This window comes from Muntiacus reevesi, chromosome 2 (genome assembly GCF_963930625.1).
Source record: "Muntiacus reevesi chromosome 2, mMunRee1.1, whole genome shotgun sequence".
NCBI lineage: Eukaryota > Metazoa > Chordata > Mammalia > Artiodactyla > Cervidae > Muntiacus > Muntiacus reevesi.
In genome coordinates, this window is record NC_089250.1 from 248565236 (window position 1) to 248592200 (window position 26965).

The 26965-nt window shown below is 40.4% G+C and overlaps 2 protein-coding genes and 1 non-coding gene across 3 annotated transcripts in view; all 3 read left to right on the forward strand.

The window, feature by feature from the left end:
- The window catches only part of TANGO6 (transport and golgi organization 6 homolog), a 180859-nt gene that overhangs the window by 24641 nt on the left and 129253 nt on the right, over positions 1 to 26965 (forward strand). Inside the window, exons 8-10 of the mRNA XM_065919341.1 lie at positions 3239 to 3321; positions 23814 to 23926; positions 25579 to 25755. Coding sequence (XP_065775413.1) covers positions 3239 to 3321; positions 23814 to 23926; positions 25579 to 25755 — 373 coding nt within the window. The remainder of the gene's footprint in view (positions 1 to 3238; positions 3322 to 23813; positions 23927 to 25578; positions 25756 to 26965) is intronic.
- Positions 8133 to 9349, forward strand: LOC136161107 (RNA-binding protein with serine-rich domain 1-like). Its single transcript, XM_065925623.1, has one exon. It carries the CDS (start codon positions 8286 to 8288, stop codon positions 9201 to 9203), a length of 918 nt encoding a protein of 305 aa, XP_065781695.1. The 5' UTR covers positions 8133 to 8285; the 3' UTR covers positions 9204 to 9349.
- TRNAG-UCC (transfer RNA glycine (anticodon UCC)) lies at positions 10390 to 10462 on the forward strand. Its single transcript has one exon. It is a non-coding gene; the product is annotated as a tRNA-Gly (tRNA).

Consider the following 26965-nt stretch of genomic DNA (forward strand, 5'->3'; position numbering starts at 1 on the left):
TTTTATTTTTCAGTCCATCAGGTTATGGACACATGTCATCTGTTTATTCCATTAGTGAAGTTAAATGTGATTATTTGATTAAGGTGGTAGCAACCAGATTTATCAATTGTAAAAATACCTTCCTCCCTTTTTAATTAATAATATTCTATGGGATGGTCAACATGTGAGACAGTGTGAATATCCTGTTTCCGAACAGTCCTTCATACTGTGGTTTGGTATCCCCTGATAATTTTTGCCAATGAAATGGTGATGTTCTTTTTTTTTTTTTTAAATTGTTTCTATTTTGTTAGTTGATATTCTTCTGTAAGGAAGAGCTTTTCTTCCTCCTTGCTTCATCTCTTTAAAAAAAGTTTTATTTAAATACCCATACAGATTCAGATTCTTCTTTAATTCAGTGGATGACTGAATATTCCTATATTCATTTTGATGCTCAGATTTTCCCAGATTTGGCCAGAGAGTTTAAGTGTGTGTCTGTTTTTTATTTTTAATTGGAAGATAATTACTTCACAGTGTTGTGTTGGTTTCTACCCTACAACAACAGGAATCAGTCATAACTGTATACATGCATCCCCTCCCTCTTGAGCCTCTCCCTCCCTGTGTTTTAATGTCTTTTAACCACTTCCCTCTGTATATTTTCATGCTTTATTGAGGTTAGTACTAGGATACAGAGTATCATTTCAACATTTTTAGTGAGTTTTTTAAAAAAAACAAAACCTTTCCATAATAGTATTTTCTGAGGTTCAAAATAAAGAGAAAAATTGATGTGTGGTTAAGCCCAGTTTAGTTCTGTGTAGACTTTGTATAGAAGTCATTTATAGTATAAATGTTTCTGAATGTGTGTAGAGGGGTTTAAGTTCAGTTCAGTTCAGTCGCTCAGTCGTGTCCGACTCTTTGTGCAGCCCGCCAGGCATCCCTGTCCATCACCAACTCCCGGAGTTTACTCAAACTCATGTCCATTGAGTCAGTGATGCCATCCAACCATCTCATCCTCTGTCATCCCCTTCTCCTCCTGCCCTGAATCTTTCCCAGCATCAGGGTCTTTTCCAGTGAGTCAGTTCTTCGCATCAGGTGGCCCAAGTATTGGAGTTTCAGCTTCAGCATCAGTCCTTCCAATGAATATTCAGTGGGTGAAAATAAAGAAAGGCTGATTCTTGTGCTAGCAAAGCTTCACCAAATTGAGCTTTGGTGAAGTGAAACTTGTGAATATTCAAACATGATAAACATGATATTTGAATAAATAATTAAAATTCCTTTATGTATTTAATAGAAATCTAGTCTGGGATTAGTGTATTCCTCAAAAAATGACTCAAGAAATGAAGTATTATTTCTGTTGGCACTCGTCATCAAGGCCTAGGACTTCATTTATATCTAATTTCATGTGAGACCATACCTCATTCCTAGTCTGTTTATCTTCTTGCCTGTGACTGACCAGGTATTTCCTTTAGTCTGGAGCAGTTGTTCTCAGTGTGTGGTCCCAGGACCAGAAGCATCAGCATCACCTGGGAATTTATTAGAAATACAACTTTTTGGACTCCGCCTAAGACCTACAGAGTTAGAAACTCTGATGTTGGGCCCAGGACTGTTTTGACTGGCCCACTAGGTAATTCAAGTGTGTGTTCCAGTTTGAGCCCTGGTCTAGAGCACTAGGGCTTCCCAGGTAGCACAGTGGTAAAGAATCTGCCTGGAGTGCAGGAGACCTGGGTTCAATCCCTGGATTGGAAAGATCCCCTGGGGAAGGGAATGGCAACCCACTCCAGTATTCTTGCGTGGAGAATTCCATGTACAGAGGAGCCTGGCAGGCTATGGGGTCGCAAGAGTCAGACATGACTGAGTGGCTGACACTACTGCTAGAGCACTATGCTTAGGAGGCCTAGATTCGGTCCAGTTGTGGGTCAGTTATTTTTGTCCTGTTTCTTGTTCATTCATTCAAAGAAAATTTATTGAGCATCTCTTTACCAGGCATTCTCATGTGTTAGGTTACATCTGTTATGCCAGCTACATGTTTTGCATATAACATCTGTTGATAACAAAAAGGACTGAGTTAGGATATGACTGATCTTATACATAAACCCCATCATTGCCACTGGAAAAACAATCTAACGTACACGCTTTCTTATTTGTTTTTCATATTATAGCACATTTTTTACAGCTATGTAGCAAATATGATGAATTACCACATGTTATCAATTCCAAGATGCACTTTTTTTTCACATTAAAAAAACTTTATTTTGGAAATCTCTTTCACATTGTAGCAACTCTAATATCTAGCTGCGTCTCACTATCATTGTTGGTCAGGTAGCAACTGTGATATTGTCTATGCCTGCAAGTGAGTGTTAAAACTTGTAGAATGGATGTCAGTGACTTTGAAGAAAATTATGATGACAGTAGTAAAGCCAAGGGCTCTTGAGGATATCACACCACTGCCCTCTGTGGCTCAGAGGTCAGTATATTATGGCACAACAGATACCAAAAATGTTTCAGAAGAGTTGGACACTAATTAATGGGAAGTTTTAATTCTTTATCCTGTTTATTCCAATTATTTAGCTTTTATCAGGAATGATAAGGACTTCCCCTGGCGGTCCAGTGGCTAGGGCTCCATGCCTCCATTGTAGGGGGCACAGGTTCAATCCCTGGTCAGGGAACTTAAGATCCTGTATGCCATGCAGAATAGCAAAAAAAAAAAAAGGAATGATATATAACAAAACTGTGTAAAATAAATCTAAGTTCTCTTAATAATTTTTTTTCTAAAGCTCTGTTTTAAAAGTTCAGCTTTTAAATTTTTAAATTTTTATATTTTTAAAATTCAAATTAAAAAATTTTTTTAATTTAAATTTTTTAAATTTTTAATTTTATAGGGAAATTTTCAAATACATGTACAGAGAATAGTATAATGAACATCTGTGTACCAGTAACCTAGATACAACTATTGGTTCTGCCATTTTCATTTAATTTAATCTGCAACTTCCCACTTGTTAATTTAAAATTAGAATTCTAAGTGATAATATTTCATAAGTTACTTGGAAGTGCTTTTTTCCCCCTTTCTTATTGATACATAAAATAACAATGCATGTTGTAATCAGTGAAACATTCTTGTGAAATATTGTATTTGAATGATGCTGTATTGTAACCATGTTGATTTTCTAATTTTAGCTGTTACTTCCCAGACTTTCTAGTAAAGCATTTTTCCCTAGGCCCATTGAGATGCTGAGCATAAGTAATTTTGTTTTTTGTCCTTTAGAGATTCCAGAGAGTGATGTGGTGCCAGGGACCATTTTGGTGACAGAAGAACAACTTAGTAGATGTATTGAGGATATATATAAGGTTGGTAATTTAAGTCACTAATATTTTTAGTTAATATTTGTACTTAGTCTTTTAAAATAATTTTGTCTTTTAAACTGATACTTCAAGATTAGAATTACTAATCTTAAATTCTAAACCATCAAAATCTTTTTACTTTGAAAATTAGAAAGTATAAGCTGTTAATTTTATCATTTACTTTGAATCTTAAGCAGTTCAGATTCTCTTAAGTGCATTTGCCACTGATGAAAGCATATCCTTAGAAGAAATTGATAAAGGCATTTGCAATACTGTAGGCTTCCTAAACATGTATGATAATATTGAATCTACTTTATAGTTTTTGATCGAATCATCATCATGAAGAAGTAAGTTTGAGTAAATGAGTTATGGAAATGACTTCCTACATATACAGTAAAAGTGAAAAAATATTTATACAAATTACATGTTCTCTATGGTTATAATCTTAAATATATATGAAATACATCTTTTGGACAAAAATGAAATCCATTACTCTTAGGCCCAGATGTCATTGGGGTAAATACTCTTCTTTAAAGTTTATTTCAATACATTTATACTGATATCATACTGTTGAAAACATTTACAAGAGTAAATAGCTTTCAGAATTATATTTCATGTTAAAAGGTACAGCTGCATTGGGAATATCATTTGGCAGTTCCCACTCCAGTACTTTTGCCTGGAAAACTCCATGGATGGAGGAGACTGGTGGGCTACAGTCCATGGGGTTGCAAAGAGTCGGACATGACTGGGCAATTTCACTTCACTAAGAAGTTAAACATGGAGTTATCATCAGCTCAGTTCAGTTCAGTCACTCAGTTGTGTGCGACTCTTTGCGACCCCATGAATCGCAGCATGCCAGGCCTCCCTGTCCATCACCAACTCCCGGAGTTTACTCAAATTCATGTCCATTGAGTTGGTGATGCCATCCAGCCATCTCATCCTCTGTCGTCCCCTTCTCCTCCTGCCTCCAATCCCTCCCAGCATCAGGGTTTTTTCCAGTGAATCAACTCTTTGCATGAGGTGGCCGAAATATTGGAGTTTCAGCTTCAGCATCAGTTCTTCCAATGAACACCCAGGACTGATCTCCTTTAGGATGGACTGGTTGGATCGCCTTGCAGTCCTAGGGACTCTCAAGAGTCTTCTCCAACACCACAGTTCAAAACCAATTTTTCGGCACTCAGCTTTCTTCACAGTCCAACTCTCACATCCATACATGACCACTGGAAAAACCATAGCCTTGACTAGACGGACCTTTGTTGGCAAAGTAATGTCTCTGCTTTTTAATATGCTGTCTAGGCTGGTCAAAACTTTCCTTCCAAGGAGTAAGCGTCTTTTAATTTCATGGCTGTAATCACCATCTGCAGTGATTTTGGAGCCCCCAAAATTAAAGTCAGCCACTGTTTCCACTGTTTCCGCATCTATTTCCCATGAAATGATGGAACCAGATGCCATGATCTTAGTTTTCTGAATGTTGAGCTTTAAGTTATCATAGGACTGAACAGTTCCACTCATAGTTATGTACCCAAGTGAAGCGAGAATATGTTCATACGAAATCTGTACACACATGTTTATAGCATCATTATTCACACTAGCTCAACTGTTAAAGAATCTGCCTGCAACGCAAGAGACCTGGGTTCGATCCCTGGGTTGGGAAGGTCCCCTGGAGAAGGGAAAGGCTACCACTCCTATTCTGGCCTGGTCGCAAAGAGTTGGACACAACTGAGCGACTTTCTTCTTCTATTCTTAATAGCCAAAATGTGAAAATAACAGATGTCTATCAGCTGATGAATGGATTAACAAGTGTGGTATATTCATATAATGGAATATTTTTCATCCATAAAATGGAATGAAGTACAGATATACATGTTTCAGCATGAATGAACACTTTAAAATTGTGATTTTTTAATTTTTAAAGAAACTAGATACAAAAGAGTATTCATCATGTGATTCCACTTAAATGAAATGTTCACACTAGGCAAATTCACAGATACAGAAAGTAGGTTAGTAGTTGCCAGAGGCTGGGTCTGGGGAATTGGGAGTGGCTGATAATGGGAATGGGGTTTCTTTCTGAGGTAAGGAAAATGTTCTGGAGTTAAATAGTGGTGATGGTTGTACAATTTTGTGAAAATACTAAAGATCACTGAATTGTACATTTTAAGAGAGTGAATTTTATGGCCTATGAATTTAATTTCAATAATTAAAAAAATTTATTCCAAATTTACTTCTTTTCTATGGCAGTAAATTAAATATTTTAGAGTAAATTTAAAAAATTTTACTTTGTAGTGAAATGGCTCAAACAAACCAAAAAATTATGAAGAATCAAACCTTTATGCATCAACTACTCTATTTAAAAAAATTACATGTTACCAATTCAGTTGAAATCTTCTGTCAGCCCATTCCTGATCACATTTCCCTTGCTCCTCACCCTATGGGATCACTATCCTGAATTTGTATTTATTTTTCCTTAGGCTATTTTTAGTATTGTGCATGATTTTAAATTTTATTTAAGTGGCATTGTAATATATATATGTAAGTTAAATCCGTTCATTTCCACTACCAGATATTAGTCCACTTTATAATCGTATCATCTATTTGTTTATTCTTCTTTTGATGGATGGACATTTGAGTTGTTTCCAGGGAGTTTTGTCTATCTGTTGAGTGCATTGTGGTTTTAATTAGTAGCTAGTTCTCTTATTACTAGTGAGGTTAAACATTTTTTTTGTCTTTTGGTTCATTCATATTATCTCTTCTTTAACTTGCCTGTTCATATATTTTACCCATTTTAATAACTGAGTTCAGTTCAGTCGCTCAGTCATGTTTGACTCTTTGCAGCCACATGAACCGCAGCATGCCAGGCCTCCCTGTCTATCACCAACTGGCGGAGTCTACCCAAATCCATGTCCATTCAGTCGGTGATGCCATCCAACCATCTCATCCTCTGTCGTCCCCTTCTCCTCCTGTCCTCCTCCTCCATGTCCATTGAGTCGGTGATGCCATCCAGCCATCTCACCCTCTGTCGTCCCCTTCTCCTCCTGCCCTCAATCTTTCCCAGGATCAGGGTCTTTTCAAATGAGTCAGCTCTTCGTATCAGGTGGCCAAAGTATTGGAGTTTCAGCTTCAACTTCAGTCCTTCCAATGAACACCCAGGACTGATCTCCTTTAGGATGGACTGGTTGGATCTCCTTGCAGTCCTAGGGACTCTCAAGAGTCTTCTCCAACACCACAGTTCAAAAGCATCAATTCTTCTGTGCTCAGCTTTCTTTATAGTCCGACTCTCACATCCATACATGACTACTGGAAAAACCATAGCCTTGACTAGACGGACCTTTGTTGACTAAGTAATGTCTCTGCTTTTAAATATACTGTCTAGGCTGGTCAAAACTTTCCTTCCAAGGAGTAAGTGTCTTTTAATTTCATGGCTGCAGTCACCATCTGCAGTGATTTTGGAGCTCCAAAAAATAAAGTCAACCACTGTTTCCCCTGTCTCCCCATCTATCTGCCATGAAGTGATGGGACCAGATGCCATGATCTTAGTTTTCTGAATGTTGAGCTTTAAGCCAACTTTTGACTCTCTTCTTTCACTGTCATCAAGAGACTCTTCGGTTCTTCTTCACTTTCTGCAATAAGGGTGGTGTCATCTGCATATCTGAGGTTATTGATATTTCTCTCGGCAATCTTTTTTTTTTCTTCTCGGCAATCTTGATTCCAGCTTGTGCTTCCTCCAGCCCAGCGTTTCTCTTGATGTACTCTGCATATAAATTAAATAAGCAGGGTGACAATATACAGCCTTGACGTACTCCTTTTCCTATAATTGAGTTATTTGTCTCTTTAAAATATTTTTATAATAAACTTTTTTTAATAAAACAGCCTTATTGAAATATACTTTACAGATAAAAAAAATAATGTTTTAAGTATATGATTCAGTTATTTTTCAGTAATTTTACAGAGTTGTGAGTCTCTCATCCCAGTGCAGTTTTAACATTTCTATCACCCCAGGAAGATCCTTTGTGCCTACGTATAGTCACTTTTTGTTCCCACCTCTAATCCCCAACAACCGTTAATCTGCTCTATATCTCTGTGGATTTGCCTTTTGTGAATATTTTATATGAGAGAATCATGCAACATGTGTTCTTTTGTGACTGGCTGCTTTTTCTCTCTTAGCATCGTGTTTCTGTGGTCCGTCCAGGTTGTTGCATGAGTTAGCATTTTGGCCCTTTTTAATTTTTTTGGCCCTTTTTATTGTAAGTAAAATACTTAATCTTATGAGTATTTAACATACTCTATTTGTCATCAGTTGATGGTCTTTTGCATTAGAGTAAATCTTTTTTTTAGACAACTTTATGAGATATATTTTACATAATATACATTTATCCATTTACAGTATGCAAATCAATGGCCTTTTAGAATTTTCACAGATATGTGCTGCTGTCATCACAGTCAACTTTAGGACATTTGTTACCTCATAAGAAATCCACACCATTCCCCACATCCCAGCCCTAGGCAGCCACTAATCTACTTTGTGTCTATAGGGATTAACCTGTTTTGTACACTGCATATGAATGGAATCATACAGTATGTAGTCTTTTGTGATTACCTTCTTGCTTCCCTGATAGCCTAGTTGGTAAAGAATCCGCCTGTAATTCAGGAGACCCTGGTTTGATTCCTGGGTTGGGAGGATCTGCTGGAGAAAGGAAAGGCTGCCCGCTCCAGTATGCTGGCCTGGAGAATTTCATGGACTGTATAGTCCATAGGGTCACAAAGAGTTGGACACAACTCGGTGACTTTCACTTTCACTTAAAATGATGCTTTAGGAGGCTGAGAAGAGCGGGAGGAGGTCGCGGCGGCGGGAAGATGCTGCACTTTGGCGTAAATTGCAATCGATTAGGGATCGTTTCTCAGACTCAAGTTAGACGTGAGAGTTCAGATAAGTGAGGCCGCCATTGCTGCTTTGAACACCTCAGAAGGGGAGAATGGATTTATCAGGAGTGAAAAAGAAGAGCTTGCTAGGAGTCAAAGAAAATAATAAAAAGTCCAGCACTAGGGCGCCTTCTCCCACCAAACGCAAAGACCGCTCTGATGAGAAGTCCAAGGACCGCTCTAAAGATAAAGGGGCCACCAAGGAGTCAAGTGAGAAGGATCGCGGCAGGGATAAGACTCGGAAGAGGCGCAGCGCTTCCAGCGGGAGCAGCAGCACCAGGTCCCGGTCCAGCTCTACCTCCAGCTCAGGCTCTAGCACCAGCACGGGCTCCAGCAGCGGCTCCAGCTCGTCTTCAGCTTCGAGCCGCTCGGGAAGTTCCAGCACATCGCGCAGCTCCAGCTCCAGCAGCTCCTCCGGCTCCCCGAGCCCTTCTCGGCGCAGACACGACAACAGGCGGCGTTCCCGCTCAAAGTCCAAGCCACCGAAGAGAGACGAGAAGGAAAGGAAGAGGCGGAGCCCTTCCCCGAAACCCACCAAAGTGCACATCGGCCGGCTCACCAGGAATGTGACCAAGGATCACATCATGGAGATATTCTCCACCTATGGGAAAATTAAAATGATTGACATGCCTGTAGAAAGGATGCACCCCCATTTGTCTAAAGGCTACGCCTATGTGGAGTTTGAGAATCCAGACGAGGCTGAGAAGGCGCTGAAGCACATGGACGGAGGTCAAATTGATGGCCAGGAGATCACTGCCACCGCTGTGCTGGCCCCCTGGCCCCGGCCACCCCCCCGGAGATTCAGCCCTCCCAGGAGGATGCTGCCACCTCCTCCTATGTGGCGCAGGTCACCCCCACGGATGAGGAGAAGGTCTCGCTCCCCGCGCCGTCGGTCGCCCGCGCGCCGTCGCTCCCGCTCTCCAGGCCGCCGCAGTCACCGCAGCCGCTCCAGCTCCAACTCCTCCCGATAGGCGGGGCTCGGAGCTCCGCCCCTGCGACTCCTTCCCACCGCTCTTTTCCGTTTCCAGAGGGGTCACAGGGAGGAAATCCCTCCCTCGGGGCAGGCTTCAAGGTGGAGGCAGCGATCAGTCTCCCCAGGCGGCGGGGTTCCAGCGGCAGGAGTGTTGTGGGTCTGGGGTCGTGCTTGTAAAGATGCCCTCCAGTTTTCTAGCTAGAGCGATTCCACGTTTCTAGTTCCTGAGAGTTTAGTGGCAGAGCCAGCAGGGGTGAGCAAGGGGCTTCAGGTGTGGGGACAGCCCCAGCCTGGGAGCCCATTTTCCCATTCCACAGGTGGCCTGGGGCCGGTCTGGGGGGTCCCACAGGAAAGGCATGCTTTTAGGCAACTGCTACTCCTGTTTGCCTGGCCCAGCCGGAGTCCTCTTCTAACCTCTAGGGTCAAATACCACCCCCACCACCATCATCTGCCTAGAATGGTTCTTTACACATGTAGTTGTGTGCAAGGACACACACACACAGACTCCTCTTTCTGAAATCGTTGAAGAGCCAGCTCTGCCAGGTCATCACAGAACCCCCACCCCCACCCCAACTCCACTGTGTTGGTATTCTTGGTGGTTTTACTGGTTACCTTGGCAGCGTGTACATTGCTTTTTCAGCTTTTATTGTACAGTCAGTACTATAAATTTTGTTTTGAGTTTTGTAACTTTGTAGCGTTTTAGATGATCTTGTGTTTGTACTTTGTTGTGTAGAGTAAAAGAATTGTGTTGAATAAACCTAGGATTAGAGTGCAAAAAAAAAAAAAAAAAAAAAAAGTGATGCTTTAAAGGTTCATCTCTATTATAGCATGAAGCAGCACTTCACTCCTTTTCATTGCTGAATAGTATTCTGTTGTAGATTGTACCTTATTTTGTTTATCCATTCACCATTTGGTGGACATTTGGGTTTTCACATTTTGACTATTATGAATAATGCTGCTCTGGACATTCATGTATAAGTGATTGTGTGTCCATACGTTTTCATTTCTCATCCCTGGAAGTGGAATTGCTGTATCGTATGGTAATGCTGTGTTTTAATCATTTGTGGTACTGTCAGATCATTTTCCAAAGTGTCTGTACCATTTTACATTGCTCCCAGCAGTGTATAAGGTTATAAAATTGATCTTAGGTCATGTTCTTTCCGATAAAAAGGCAGATGTGGACTTCCCTGGTGGTCCAGTGGTTAGGACTCTGTACTTCCAATGTAGGGGGCTCAGGTTAAATCCCTGGTCAGGGAGCTATGGTCCCAAATGCCACGTGGCATGGCCAAAAGAAAACCCAAAAGGAAGGCAGATGCTTTTGGTTTGGTTTACGCTTTATTATGATGCTAATAAATTGGTAGATATAAATGCATGCTGCTTAAAAATTCAAAACTCATTCTCTGTAACAGTCACTTTTTACTAAAATTTGATGTTTACTACCCTTATTTTGCTGTTGAAAAAAATAGAGTATAACTTTCATAGCATTGACCTGCACACAAGTACAGAATTGAATTGTTCATGGATAAAACAAGACATGATGATTTAGTGGCTTTAATACTGTTTGTTTTCATTTAATGCCTCATTAGAGACTTATGAAAAGGAAGTTCTTATATCCTGTTATACTTGTTAGTAGACAAGTACTTTTCAGATAACATGAAGACAAGAAATTATACAGAACAGTCTAGAAAGCAAACGTTCTAAATTACAGAATAAGGCCCAAATAACTTTTAGAAAGATTATCTTCAGTCATATTCCAGCTAAGAAATACTATGATGAAAAAAATAGTAAAATAGCCTGGTGTGGAGTGTTAGAAAGACTTGAAAGTGCTGGTAGGGATAGGACTAATTTTGACTAAACTTTGGTACAAACTCCTCGTAGTGTTCAGTGGAAGTCAATAAATTGCTCTTAGAAGAAAAAGAAAGCAAGACAACTTCTTTCTGGCAAGTGAAATAGCCTCTAAAAATCAAAGAGATGGAGAAATAGTGAGTCCTGTCCATTTCTCCTATTCTTGCCCCCCATGAGGGGGAAAAATCCCCTCATAGCTCTGAACAGTTGAGTGAAGTAAAAACTTCCTGAAGAGACAGGCAAAGCATTAGTTTGTTGTAGACACTTGATTGTGCACAAGGACGGGGACCGTCTTGAAAGCAGGAAGGGGTACAAAAGGCTAATTATTCCCTCTGCAAGGTTTTGGCAGCTCAGCTGCGAAGGGAAGACAGAGGAAATGTGTATGTTGGAGGAAAATGGTAAACATGGTGTAAAATTGAGCAACAAAGAGTGTGTTGTCTTTATTAACTTTCTGCTAATACTAAATTATAGAGTACAGCTCAAAGGCAGGAAATAAGGAAAACATCTGGGGTGGTTGAATTGATCCAGCAACTCACTCGGAAACAAGAGAGGGTACAAGAGGGTGTTTTAATTTTAGAGAGGCATTTGGGAACGTTTCCAGCTCTGGTGTTCGCTCTCTTTCTTTTCGTGCCTTTTTAACAGACTGATTGCGATGGCTCTCACATACCACACAATTTACCCATTTACATGCTCAGTTCAGTTTGTTTTGATATATTCACAGTGTTGTGCAGCCATCACCACAATCTAAGTTTAGAATATTTTTATGCCCCTAAAGAAGTCTATACCTTTTAGCTGCTACCTCCCTTTCTCCTTGCTTTGCCCCAACCCTAGGCGACCACTAATCTACTTTCTATTTCTATAGATTTGCCTATTCTGGATATTTTATGTAAATGAAGTTATATAATATATGGTCTTTTGTAGTTGACTCTTCAGTGTTTGATGGTTTTTAAAGAAATATTTATTTGACCTTGATTTATGTTTCCCTCACGGCTAACGAGGCATACTTCCCTGGTGGCGCAGTGGTAAAGAATCTGCCTGCAGTATAGGAGATACAGGTTCAATCCCCAGGTTGGAAAGATCCCCTAGAGAAGGAAATGGCTACCCATTCCAGTATTCTTACCTGGGAGATCCTGTGGACAGAGGAGCCTGGGAGGTTATAGTCCATGGGGTCACAAAAAGAGTCTGACCCAACTTAGCAACTAAATAACAACATCACGGCTAATGATGTTGAACAGCGTGTCATGTGCTTACTGACCATTTGCACGTCTTCCTTGGAGAAATTTCTATGAAGAGCCTTTGCCTGTTTTTATTCTGGGTTATTATCTTTTTGTTATTGGTGGATTGTGGAGTGGGACTCACTCTCACCAGCAGCTCTCTCTGAAGAAACCCTCCTCATCAGTCACTTCTTGGTCTCCACACCTTGGATCTTTCCTTCCCTCTTTCCAAATGAGGAGTTTTTTAGTCTTGATCGCATCATAGTCTGGTGTCTTACTTTGGAGTTTTAAGTCCATTTTATCTTGTTGCTTTACTTGACATTTCCAATTTAACATCCCATGTCACCTGTGTTATGACAGATGTCCAACTGGCTGCCCTGTTAGTCTTACTCAAAGTCCCTTAATCCTCAGAGCCAGTTTCATTTCTGCTTTATACACAGTCCTGATCAGACTGGTTATCTTTTAAAGACCACAGCAGAATTAGAAGTAACAGAAGTTAAACTGACTAAGGCACAGTGACAAGAGCACTGTAACAAGAAAGGAGACACAAAATATACCCCCAAAGGGTACAAAATTAGTTGAAAAACAAAGTATTTTGTGTTCAGTGTGCTTTAAGAAGGCAAGGGTTACACACAATTCATCTTAAATATAATTCCTTCCAAAATTGTTAGAATATAAGACATCCTGGAAAGTGAAGTCAAGTGGGCCTTAGAAAGCATCACTATGAACAAAGCTAGTGGAGGTGATGGAATTCCAGTTGAGTTATTTCAGATCCTAAAAGGTGATGTTGTGAAAGTGCTGCACTCAATATGCCAGCAAATTTGGAAAACTCAGCACTGTCCACAGGACTGGAAAAGGTCAGTTTTCATCCCGGTCCCAAAGAAAGGCAATGCTAAAGAATACTCAGACTACCGCACAATTGCACTCATCTCACACGCTAGTAAAGTAATGCTTAAAATTCTCCAAGCCAGACTTCAGCAATACATGAACCGTGAACGTCCAGATGTTCAAGCTGGTTTTAGAAAAGGCAGAGGAACCAGAGATCAAATTGGCAACATCTGCTGGATCATTGAAAAAGCAAGAGAGTTCCAGGAAAACATCTATTTCTGCTTTATTGACTATGCCAAAGCCTTTGTGTGGATCACAATAAACTGTGGAAAATTCTGAAAGAGATGGGAATACCAGACCACCTGACCTGCCTTTTGAGAAACCTATATGCAGGTCAGGAAGCAACAGTTAGAATTGGACATGGAACAACAGACTGGTTCCAAATAGGTAAAGGAGTACGTCAAGGCTGTTTATTGTCACCCTGCTTATTTAATTTACATGCAGAGTACATCAAGAGAAATGCTGGGCTGGAGGAAACACAAGCTAGAATCAAGATTGCTGGGAGAAATATCAATAACCTCAGATATGCATAGATGACACCACCCTTATGGCAGAAAGTGAAGAAGAACTGAAGAGTCTCTTGATAAAAGTGAAAGGAGAGTGAAAAAGTTGGCTTAAAGCTCAACTTGCAGAAAACTAAGATCATGGCATCTGGTCTCATCACTTCATGGCAAATAGATGGGGAAACAGTGGAAACAGTGGCTGACTTTATTTTTCTGGGCTCCAAAATCACTGCAGATGGTGATTGCAGACATGAAATTAAAAGACACTTACTCCTTGGAAGGAAAGTTATGACCAGCCTAGATAGCATATTAAAAAGCAGAGACATTACTTTGTCGACAAAGGTCCATCTAGTTAAGGCTGTGGTTTTTCCAGTGGTCACTTATGGATGTGAGAGTTGGACTATAAAGAAAGCTGAGTGCCGAAGAATTGATGCTTTTGAACTGTGGTGTTGAAGAAGACTCTTGAGAGTCCCTTGGACTGCAAGGAGATCCAACCAGTCCATCCTAAAGGAGATCAGTCCTGGGTGTTCATTGGAAAGACAGATGTTGGAGCTGAAACTCCAATACTTTGGCCACCTGATGTGAAGAGCTGACTCATTTGAAAAGACCGTGATCCTGGCAAAGATTGAGGGCAGGAGGAGAAGGGGACGACAGAGGGTGAGATGGTTGGATGGCATCACCGACTCAATGGACATGGGTTTGAGCAGACTCCGGAAGTTGGTGATGGACAGGGAGGCCTGGCGTGCTGTGGTTCATGGGGTCACAAAGAGTCGGACACAACTGAGGGACTGAACTGAACTAAACTGAACTGAAATACATTTTGGTATTTAAAGGAATCAGCTACCAGCTCTCTAAATGAAAATTTTATGGCAGGAACAATGACAAGGGAAGGCACTTAACTCTTGCATCCTTCACATACATGCCGGCATGGGCTGGAGCTGGGTGACCCTTGTGGGCCAGGTGGAAAGTTCTTAGCAGTACAGGTAGTATATATACAGGTCCTGGTTGAGCTGAAGTGAAAACTTGGCGTAGCCACTTGTATTTAATCTCCATAAATAATTCTTGTCATTTCTATGTGTGCTTTATTTCTGGTAAAATTAAGCTAAAAAAGGTATATGCCTCTCAAAGAGCTTTTAGTTCAGTGGCATCCCTTTCTGTCTCCTGCCTCTGAGTGTCTGGAGCCTGGTCTCTAGAATGTTTATATTCTTTTGTTTTCCCTGGTATGAAGGGGATTCATGTATTTTTCTTTACCTACAGAGGTGAAGAGTGGCCCAGATGGCATGGAGATTGGTTCTGGGTAGGACAGGATAGAATTCGAGTTCTTGGAACTCCCTGGCATTCAAGTGGTTAAAACTCTTCACTCTCAATGCAGGGGGCCTGGTTTGATACCTGATAGGGGGACTAAGATCTCACATACTGTGTGACACAGCCAAGAAAAGAATTCCAGTTCTCTCTGATTAGCACATTTCTTGCTTTTAAGAGAACTGGCCAGAATCCAGTACTGGCGGTGGAGGGATGTTGCCTCTCTCTATTCCTCACTGTGCTTGCCCAAGACTCCCTAATGGCAGAGTAAGTTTTAGGACTGGAAAAGCTAGAAAGAACCTAGTTTATTTTCTACATTCTCATTTCCATTTTATCTCTCTGTTTCCAGGTTTAGGAAATCTTGACTTTAATTATCCAAGTCTTTCTCCCACCCGACTCCTGCATCTAATCTTAATGAATTTCTAATGAAAGATTGACCAGTTTATTCCGCCTTCTGAATTTTTAATGATTTGTGTGGAGTAAATTAGAATATTGCACTCTTAGAGCTGGAAGGAATTTTAGAAATTATTTAGTGTAATCCTTTTTTTCTTCTTAATAGACTTTATGTTGTAGAGCAGTTTTAGGTTCCCAGAAAGACTGAGTGAAAAGTGCAGAGTTCCCATGTATCCCCTGCCCCCGCATGTGCACAGCTGCCCCCACTGTCAGCATCCTTCACCGGATGGTGTATTTGTCACGGTGGATGAACTGGCATTGGCATGTCAATATCACCCTAAGTCCATAGTTTACATTAAGGTTCACCTTTGATGTGGTACATTCTTTGGGTTTTGACAAATTAATCCCTCCTTTTACAGTAAAGGTAACAAAATCCAAAAGATTGTGAAGTGACTTGTCCCAAACCATACGAGTGAGTGGCAGAGCTGGTCCCAGAACCAATGTTTCCTTCTCTCTTTCTCTCTTACTCTCTTTCTTTGTTTAGAAAGATAATATTTGCACAAGGTACAAATTTAATAAGTGCCAAAGGCTCTGCAGTGAGACATTAGTCTCCCTTTCACCTGTGGACGCTCCCTAAAGGCAGTCATTCTTTCTGGATGTTTCCGTCTCCTGTTGAACTGTAACCTTGAATAACATGCAAAGGACTGAAAAAAAAAAAATCCTTCAAGGATGTGGGAAATTCAAGCAGTAAATTTTTTAAATGCTGCAGTTCAGATTCTGTGGTATAATGTAGTGAAAAGCACTTGGCTTTTTGAGTCAAATGGACTTAAGACTGGAATTTGGCTCCAGGGTTGACTATCCAGGTGATGTTAGGTCACTTAAATTTGACACTTGATACCTGCCTACTGGATGAATAAAGTAACTTTTGGTAGGCTCATTATATTCTATAATAGGTGCTCAAAAAACATCAGTTCCTTTTTGGTTCAGGGAAACTTTTTTTAAAAGACTTTTTTATGCTTTATACTCTGAAAGCATGAACAGTGCAAAGTACTATATTAAGTAACTTGCTGGGTTCTTCTGCTTCTTACAAGTCTTAATTAAACTCAGTAAGTGCATTAGAAATTCTGGAACACTACTAATCAAAAGGATCACTGGGATATTTTAGAAGTCAGCATTTGACTAGTTTAATCTTTAACAGGGGTAAAATCAAGTTCCAGCCTGTATTGAATTTCAGTGTTAGGATTTAGTCAGCTTGATTCTGAATAGCCTCATCATATTTGTATTTCCATACATGTACATCCCTGCAGAAGATAAGGCCATAAATTAAGAAAACTGTTCCATTTACAGTAGCAGCAACAAGAATAAAATATTTAGGACTAAATTTAACACTTGCATGTGGCTGTAAATTTTACAAAATATTTTAACATGAATTATCTTAATCAGTGCTTATGCTAAAAGCTTAATGCCTACATTATACATGAGGAAACTGGGACCTGGAGAGGTTTAAATGTGTTCACTTACTGTGTAGTTTTGAGCAACCATATAGGTGGCCGAAACAAAGTTCACACCCATGTTTCCTTTTTTTTTTTTTCAATTAAAGTTTTTACTGAATTTGTTACAATATTGCTTCTGTTTTATGTTTTTTTTTTGGAGTGGGGGCGAGCCATGAGACATGTAGGATCTTAGTTCTCCAACCAGGGATTGAACCCACACCCCCTGCATTGGAAGCTCGGAGTCTAAACCAGTGGACCACCAGGTGCTCTTTCAGTGCTTCCCGGTGCTTTTGCAGCTACTCTGCAGGGGTGTCTAAGGGATGTCTTTAACAATGTGATGGAAGTCTATGAAATGAGCACATGAGGGCTACTTTCTGTTTTGTTTTGCTTTGAAACAAAAACAGATATTTATTCTTAATACTTTTGACTGTTTTGTTTCCTCCTAGTTTTTCCTTTCTTTTAAAATTCAGATTTCCAGTCAATCTTCCCAGAGAAACTCAGTCCTCCAGACATGAAGCTAGATGCTGAACAAGTCAATAGAATAAAATCAGACTTCCTATTCAATCTGCTCTTCCTTCCATGGCTGAAGTTCTGTGATTCTGTTTAGTTAATTGGCATTGATTGATAATTTCTAGATGCTGCAGCTTTTGTTTAAAGAAAAAATGAAAATAGAGAGGGCATTGTAACTTCCCCACAAAAACAGAACTTTTGAGAAAGTAAACAGCATCCAGTCTACTTTGTTCATTTGATTCAGTCAATCAGATGCCAAAAAGTTTACCAAGTACCTACTGAATGCCACTCTGCTCACTTTACAAGTAGGGAAATGATTAAGAATCAGCTGCTACCTTCAGGGAGCTCCCAATCAAGCAAAGAAAGAGTTACAGTAGAGTGTGATTTATAGGTAAGAGCACCCAGAAACATGCCTCTCTTACTTGTCAGAGCAGCAGTCCTCTAGATTTAGATGAAGGATTGTGAGGCTTAACCACAGACGCCTCTTCCCAGGGCTGGATCTGTAATAGTAGGCCAAGATGCATTCCTAAATGGATGTGGAAATCCCCAAAAAGGAACGAGGAAATCCCGAGGCTGCCAGTGGGGTCACTGGTACCCATCTGTCTCCTTGTCTAATCTTTTCTGAGCTGTTTTGGTTTTACAGAATACACACTGGTCTCTTATTTTGCCCCTGTGTCTTGTCCTATGCATTTATGCTGAAAAAGTCACAAGTTGTTATAGAAATTCCACTTTTCTTCAAAGCACCATTTCACTTATTCTCAGAGAGGCTTTTTCACACCCGAGAATTAAAAAGATACCTTGAGAGTCTATCTCTCCTGTCCCTGCTTTAGCTTTCCCATCTCTTGGTATTTTGTGTGGTGATCCCTAGTTGTACAGATACCTTAAGTACCCTTGAGGTACCAGGAAACCTTTCACCTAAACAGGATTTCATCTTTAGAGTATTAACTTCAGAACTGATGGAACAGAGAGCATGTGAGGAAAGGTTAGAAATTTTTTATATCTTAGTCAAGTTGAAGAGTCAGTGTTTCAAATATTTGGGGGTAGGGAGGAATGGTTAATTTTTTTCAACTAGTCTTACTGCTCAATGGCTGACCAGAAAAGTAAAGACCACCATGAGCAAACTTGCAGTCCAGTCAGAGAATACTAGATGAGATAGGAAAGAGTTTTAAAGTGTGATTAAATCAACCTCTTTATTTTTCTGAATCTGCCTGCAGTGCAGGAGACTGTGTTCAATCCCTGGGTCAGAAAGATCCTCTGGAGAAGGGATGGGAGTCCACTCCGGTATTCTTGCCTAGAGAATCCCATGGACAGGGGAGCCTGACAGGCTACAGTCTGTGGAATCGCAAAGAGTCGGACGTAGCGACTAACACTACTACTACTACGTCGTTTTTCAGATAAGGAAACTAAGATTCAGAGAAGTCAATTGATTCATGTTAAATCTCTCAGCAGGTCAGTGGAAGTATTTATAAGCAATCCTATGTGTAACACACCTGATAGTTTTACTGCTAAAAAAAGGAAGCTTCCAAATGATGTGGAACATCTTTTTTTTTTTTTTTTTAAGTTCTTGCTCCACTTTATTTTTTTATTTTATTTTATTTTTTTTATTTTATTTTATTAGTTGGAGGCCAATTACTTCACAACATTTCAGTGGGTTTTGTCATACATTAACACGAATCAGCCATAGAGTTATACGTATTCCCCATCCCGATCCCCCCTCCCACCTCCCTCTCCACCCGACTCCTCTGGGTCCTCCCAGTGCACCAGGCCCGAGCACTTGTCTCATGCATCCCACCTGGGCTGGTGATCTGTTTCACCCTAGATAATATACATGCTGTTCTTTTGAAACATCCCCCCCTCACCTTCTCCCACAGAGTTCAAAAGTCTGTTCTGTACTTGATGTGGAACATCTTTATCACAGGAAGAGAAATAAGATAACAAGTATTAGATTGTGTTTCAGAACTTGGAATCCCCATCCCACTTTGCGTCCTAGTGAGCAGGGAAGACTGTCCACTAGAAAGAGACTGCACATAAGCATAGTCCAAGGAAATTCCACAACATTTGGGTATTAGAGCGCAGAGGTAGGGCAGTCAGATCCTCCTCTTGGTTGGGCAGGAACAACTTACGTTTGTGTCTTTGTTGCTTCTTCATTTGGTATTGTCACCAGCCTAGTGTGCAGGCAATTAGGAGGAAAACTGGCCCCAACGGTTTTTTCCATCTGTGGTGTGACTTCATTGCAAGGGTTTTTTTCCCTAATGCATTTGGTCCTTGTCAGTGCTGGCACCAAGAGATGGCTTTGCAGCATTGGCTGAATCAGTCCAGCCTTCCGTGTCCCTTTGTGGGTCACTGAATTCCGGATACAAGACGGGGATGTGGAACATCCACATTAAGGGGAAAGTGACCAGCTTTCACTTTGGGAGTGTAAGTGGAAGGTAATGTTAGATGTCAGGTGCAGACCACACTGTTAACCTGCTTGTGAGGCAAGAGATTGGAAGGAGGGGGCTGTCCTTTGAAGAGACTGGCTACACTATGGCCCTGGAGATTTATGGAAACCTTGACAGAAAGGGGCTATTTAAGATTCTCAGTAGAAGGAAGAGGTGGCCACGCTGAGGTGCTGTCCATGGTGCCACTGGGAGCTTCGGCCCTACTTGGCAGAGGTTGCAGAAACAGGCCATTAATAGCCTAACAAGCCGGGATCCACTGATTCTGAGGGGCTCCAGCAGGGAAAAAGTTGGTATGGGTTAGGGATTGAAGAAAGAAAAATATTATTCACAAGAGGAGATCAGTATTGGGAGGCCATGGGGTATATGCTTTGCTCTTTTTTTACTGTGATAAAATACACATAACATAAAATTATACATTTTGCATATTAAAATGTATAATTCAAAAAATAAAATGTATAATTCAGTGGCATTCACAGTGTTGCACAGCCATCAGCACCACTGGCTAGTTCCAGAACTTTTTCATCATCCCAAATGTAAACCCCATACCCATTAAGCATTCGGTCCCCACGTCTCCCTCCCTTCAACGCTGGGAGCTGCTAGTCTGTTTTCTGTCTCTGGGTTGTGCATGGCTTTTATGTTAGACAGATCTGGGTTCATCCTGGCCCTACCATTTCCTAACAGTCTACCTTTGCCCAACTAACTTCACTTCTCTGAGCTTCAGTTTTCCACGCTTTTAGAATGAGAATAAAATGCTTAACTTGTAAGACTCTTGTGAGGATTGATTATATGTTAAATGTTTAGCTGAATACCTGGTTCATTCTTGAGGAGACATGCAATAAATGGTTGTTATTGATTGCTTAATAAAAGCGGTAACATGGGGTGCCTTTAAATTGTATACTGCTGTGTTTCAACTGCTTATTCACCAGAAATTCAGGTAACACAACTTAATCATCTGTTCTTACAGGTGCTAAAGTAGGAAACTTGACTTCTGCCTTCCAGGCTAGTTGAAGAGGTCAGAGATAACTATATATGCAAAGACTGATTATATGTTACAAGCTCTAAAGTGCTTTTGGAATTGATAGAAGAAAAGTCATTGATGGTGGTTAGATGCTTAATGGTTATTTGAATTAGAGAATGAATGAATGAACTGTTGAACAATGAAATAATATAGCAGATCTATGGAAGAGGTAGAATTTAAGCTGAATCAATTGCATAAGTACCACCGCCTGTCTTTCATCTGTAAAATGCTGTCTGGTCATTAGGATGCAGAGCAATCATAGGGTAGATTTTAAAAAAACAGATTTTGATGATTGTTTTTAGATGGTCAGTCCAAAACTTTTTAAAAATAGATATACTTCCAGTAAGTACATTTAAAGAGAAGTAGATTGGAGCTCAGTCCAAGGAAGAATTTTAACTATTAATGTTGAAAGGGAGGTGACAATCCTGTTTGTGTCAAGCAGAAGTCATTCAAGTTCTCTGAGCTCTCATAGAAAAAGCAAATTGATCAGTTTGAGCCAAAGGAGACTTTAAATCTTTCTACTTTGAAAAAATTTTTTTCTCTGTTCTTATCTATGAACTTATCGGTTTATTAGTTGGTGACTTGATAAGAGTTGCTCTTAATTTCTCCCTCTTTTCACATGGTCTTCCCCTCATCACTCTCTGTCCTTTTAAACTTGTTTTTCTTCCTAGCATTTCACTACCTGATATTGTATATTTATTTAGTTTCCGTCCTGTCACTAGAATGAAGCAGATAATTTGTTTCCCATTATATCCTCAGAACCACGAATATGTCTCACAAATTGGCACTCAGTAAACATATGCTGCACCTTTATGTAAAAATGGATAACATTTTTGTATGTATAAGTAACTATAGTTTTTTCTCTTCCTTCTAAGAAAATACAGAAAAGTATTAGAAGAGAATTTAAGCATTGGAGGAATTTATCAACAATAGCCTACCCTGTGAGAGATGTGCTTGATATGAATTCATGTTAAAGTTTGAAGTGCTTTGGCCCAGTAAATAATACAGATTTAGCTTCATTTGTTTTTTAGTTTTTTGTATTGAAGATGCTGGTAAGGAAGGATGGCTCCACAGGGATTACCTCTGGGAACACACAATCCAGAGCCAAACAATAGGCCCTTACGTTATCTGGGGGATCTCCTTTTTTACCTCCTGTAATTTGTGATATCATAATTAGGCCTGCATATTATTTCTGAACACTGCCATACAATGTACCTCATTTAGCTGGGCTTATGGAGATTAGATCATGCACAGGAAGCTGGCTCCTTCGTTATCAGGCTCCACAGAGGAGTTGGGAGGCTTAAGGAGTATGAAAAATTAGGGTTGATTTAAAGGGACAGGCTTCTCTGGAAAAGCACAGGGATTTTTCCAGCTTGTGCCTCCTTGACCTTCAGTTTCCCATAAACATCATTGATTTCCACCTCACTCCTCTTTGTGTTAATTAGGGCCTCTTTTAAGTTTTCTTTTCTTCATCCTTTAAAATAGGTCTGCTGATAGAGAACAAACGTGTGGACACCTTGGAGGAAGGGGAGGGTGAGACAAGTTGGGAGAGTAGGATTCACATATATGTACTACCTGGGTAAAATAGCTAGTGGGAAGCTGCTGTGTAGCACAGCGGGGCTCAGCTTGGTGCCCCGTGATGACCTATAGGGGTGGGATGGGGAAGTTGTCAGAGGGAGACTCTCAAGAGGGAGGGGATATATGTAAACATACAGTTGATTCACTTGTACAGCAGAACTAGCACAATATTGTAAAACAATTATACTAAAAAAAATAGGTCTGCTAATACAGAGTTTGTGAGATTGTTATAATTTCAGTGAGCCAACTCTTTAAAAGAATAACCTGGTACCTGGAAGATAGAAATCCTAGCATAGTTCCTGGAACACATATCAAGGGTGTGATCATTGTCAGAGCCTCTTTTTTCTTCTTTTATTATTATTACCGTTGACACCATCAGGTTTTAGTTAATGTATTAGAGCAGAATTAAGTACATTTTAAAATCCTATTATGCTTGATTGGAGTTTTGAATAGCATTTTAGCACTTCGTAAGGTATTTTAAATTACCCACTTTGAATAATAATAACAATATTATTGGTTTAACTCATTTTATTCTTCCTGTTAGATCACAAGCAATGAAAGAGAACAAGTCTTCTTCACTTTGATATTCAGAGTAGTGCAGTGCCTAGAACAGTACTTTGATTCCAGTATGTATTCAGAAAAGTTTGTTGAATCCTTTTTGAAAGGTACAAATAAAATATTTAACATAGTTATTGTTAATCAGCTTCAGCATCCTCACACGCTTAACCCTGTAAAGCCAGTGCAGATCTAGGTGCACATTGATTGAACTGGAGAGAATAGGATTTGTCCATGTGGCAGTCACATCTGGAGAATGACAAATCTAGGGACTTCCCTTGTCGTCTGGTTGCTGAGACTCTGTGCTCCCAATGCAGGGGGCCCGGCTTCAGTCCCTGGCCAGGGAACTAGATCCCACATGCCACAGGCAGAAGATTCTGTGTGCTGCAACTAAGACCCAGCACAGCCAAATAAATAAATAAAAACAAATGTTTTTTAAAAAAGGATAAACCTAGAGCAAATTTTGTTTTGCTTTTTTCTTTCAAATCTAGTCTTAAACTTTTCTGTTTGCTTGTTAGTCCTAGTAGCAGGGCCTTTAACAGTAAGATAATTATTGTATAGATGAATAGTAGCTGAGGAGGCTCTGAGCTCGTCAGAAGTAGGAAAGGAAGAAGTCAGAAAATGGGTCCACCTACCTGGTTCCCCAGTGGTTCTTCAGGTTGCACGCATGAAGGGTGATGCTTCATTTCAGTCTCTCTGTTCCAGCGTGTCTACCAGTCTCAGGTGTTTGCCTTAGCCTTCTAAGTGTTCGCCTCAGGACTAGAGTGTTGCTTAAGGTCAGCCTTCAGGCCCTGTCGATACGTGTGCAGTGTTTGACTCCCATTCCTCAGGCCTTGCACTCACTCTACCACTGTGTCCTTTTCCCTAGGTCTACGTGGTCGGGAATGAACCTTTATCAGTTTTGGTGGATTCTCTGCTTCCTGTCCTGGGAATCCTCTTCTCTCTCTACTGTTTTACCAAGCAGAGCGTGTCTCACATAAGGTAAACAACCTAGAGAACCTTCTTGTTTGTAAACAGTGAAGTCTTTCTTGCATGTTGTTCTTATTTTGAGTATGACTTATGCCCCTTCGTAGTTTTTTTTTTTCTTTCAAAGTCAGAAAAACTTCTGACAGTCCTCTCGAAAAGAAAGTGTGCTTTGCAGATTGCAGGGGAATTGGATCTAGTTTCTAGAATGACTTTCCTCAGCCTCTGTTTTAGACAGCAGAGAGAAATCCTCTGTTTACACGTATAAGCATGCCCCTGTTTGACCAGTGAACAATACTGAAACTGTATGTCTGGGGAGGAGGAAATAGAGGTTGGACCATAAACACCTTGTGAGCTGTTAGAAGTGAAGTTTGGGAAACCTGAATCTGAATTTAGTACTCTGTAATTTAGGCCTGGATTTGGTGTTTGTGCAGTGTTAATAAGAATGAAGGAGTTCTTCAGTCATCCAGAAAATAATCCTATGTATTGGAATTTAAGTAGGACTCATTTTGTATCAACTCTATTCTCAAGCGATTTGTGTTGTTTCTCCCTCCTTCTTAGACTTAAATTGGAGTATTGGGATTGACACATACACACTACTAGGTATAAAATAGATAATAAGGACCTACTGTATAGCACAGGGAACTCTACTCAATACTCGATAATGGCCTATATGGGAAAAGAACCTTAAAAAAGGGTGGATATATGTATATGTATAATTAATTCAGTTAGCTATACACCTGGAACTAACACAACATTGCAAATCAACTATACTCCAATAAAAATTTAAAAAATTTCTATCCTTTCCGAAGTACTACAGAATTCTGATTTTTGTCGTTTGGAAATCCCCCCATATGTAATCTCGTATACAGTAATATTATCTTCTTCATGGGGTTATTATGAAGACTAACTGTATTGAAGTGTATTGAAGTAATTGTATAGCACTATCCTTGGAAAATTGTAGGCTCAGTAAATAGTCATTATCATCATCATTGTTAGTTGATAAAGGGAAGTACTCAGTCTGGCAGATTATTCACAGCTTACATATTGCCTTTTGGTTAGGGTGTCACAGCCATGAGGGAAGTGGCAAGAGAAAGTGCATTGGAAGATGGAGGGTATAAATGTGTGAATTTGGCTTCTGAAGACCATTCCTATAATTCTTGTTCTAGTTTTGAAATTGAAGTCCTCACAGCACTATCATGTCCTCATCAGGCTGAGAAGGAAGAAACAAACATTTTTTCCACTTCTATCCTAGCTTATTCACACAGATAAGGGGGCTAAGGAGTCAGCAAGAATTTGCTGGTGTTCTTGGTCACCAGTTATAGGTCCCATTGATGGTAGGTAGTTTGATCTGTGCCAACTTTCTTTCACAGTGCCTGATGCAAAGGCAGTGAGTACACTTGGAATTAAAAAAAAAATCATGTGGGGCTCATGTGTCATATCAGAGCTGCTTCTGCAGCCAGAGATTAGTCAGTCACTCATCAAATTTCAGGATGTTTGCTTTCTGAAATTAAGCATAGTTTCCTCTCCCACACGTCAGTAATACTAGGTGATTGTGCCAGCGTTTAGAATGCAGGGAACCTGACAGTCATCCTTTCTTTTTCTGTGTTAACTTGTTAGACATGTAGAATAAGATGACAAGCTCATTTATAACTGCTTTTTTCTGCCAGGTCACTTTGCCAAGAGATCTTATTATGGATTCTGGGGAGACTGGAGAGAAAGAAGGCAATTGCTAGCCTAAAAGGATTTGCAGGGTTGGACAGATCTGTGCCCTCTCTCCATTCTCTGTGCCACTTTAGAGCTGCCGCTCAGGGCGGCATTATGATTGCCGTCAAGGAGGCCGTTTGGTGAGTCCACCCATTCTTGGCTCTCTCTTCAGATTTAATTGTACCCAAGAGGCTGTTCTATGACTTGTCCACTAAGGGGCGCTGATAGAAAGGAAACCAGAAATTAGCAGCTGAGGTGCTATTTATAACCTCTAAGTGAAAGATGAGCCTTAAATGATCCTGCAGGTTTTTGCTAGATGCTAATAGGTGCAGTTTACTGCAGTCTCACAGCTCTTTGTCATAACAAGCCCACTTACTTCGCAGAGTCTTTGCCAGTGAATCAGAGTAATTGGCAGACACCTTTCACCCTCAACACTATAACAATCCAATTCTCTTTCTGACATTCAAAATGGTATATGTGTGTTCAGAGTCGGACTTATTCCTATGGGAAATTCTCTCAGAGCACTCTTATGGTAATTTTGTGATAGAGGTTTGTTTCTCTTAGGGATAGTTTAGAAAACAGCTAACTGATATTAGTGGAATGGATAATTTATTTCTCCTATGTCTCACAAGTCACTCAGTCATGTCCGACTCTGTGTGATAGTCCATGGAATTCTCCAGGCCAGAATACTGGAGTGGGTAGCCTTTCCCTTCTCCAGGGGATCTTCCCAAACCAGGGATCAAACCCAGGTCTCCAGCATTGCAGGCAGATTCTTTACCAGCTGAGCCACAAGGGAAGCCAAAATCACTGCAGATGGTGACTGCAGACATGAAACTAAAAGACGCTTACTCCTTGGAAGGAAAGTTATGGCCAACCTAGATAGCATATTAAAAAGCAGAGGCATTACTTTGCCAACAAAGGTCCGTCTGGTCAAGGCTATGGTTTTTCCAGTGGTCACGTATGGATGTGAGAGTTGGACTGTGAAGAAAGCTGAGCGCTGAAAAAATTGATGCTTTTTGAACTGTGGTGTTGGAGAAGCTCTTGAGAGTCCCTCGGACTGCAAGGCGATCCAACCAGTCCATCCTAAAGGAGATCAGTCCTGGGTGTTCATTGGAAGGACTGATGCTGAAGCTAAAACTCCAGTACTTTGGCCACGTCATGTGAAGAGTTGATTGACTCATTGGAAAAGACCCTGATGCTGGGAGGGATTTGGGGGCAGGAGGAGAAAGGGACGACAGAGGATGAGATGACTGGATGGCATCACCTACTCGATGGTCATGAATTTGAGTAAACTCCGGGAGTTGGTGGTGGACAGGAAGGCCTGGCGTGCTGAGATTCATGGGGTTGCAA

Excerpts from the sequence above, each read along its gene's own strand:
- LOC136161107 (XM_065925623.1), top strand. The coding sequence starts at position 8,286 with ATGGATTTATCAGGAGTGAAAAAGAAGAGCTTGCTAGGAGTCAAAGAA.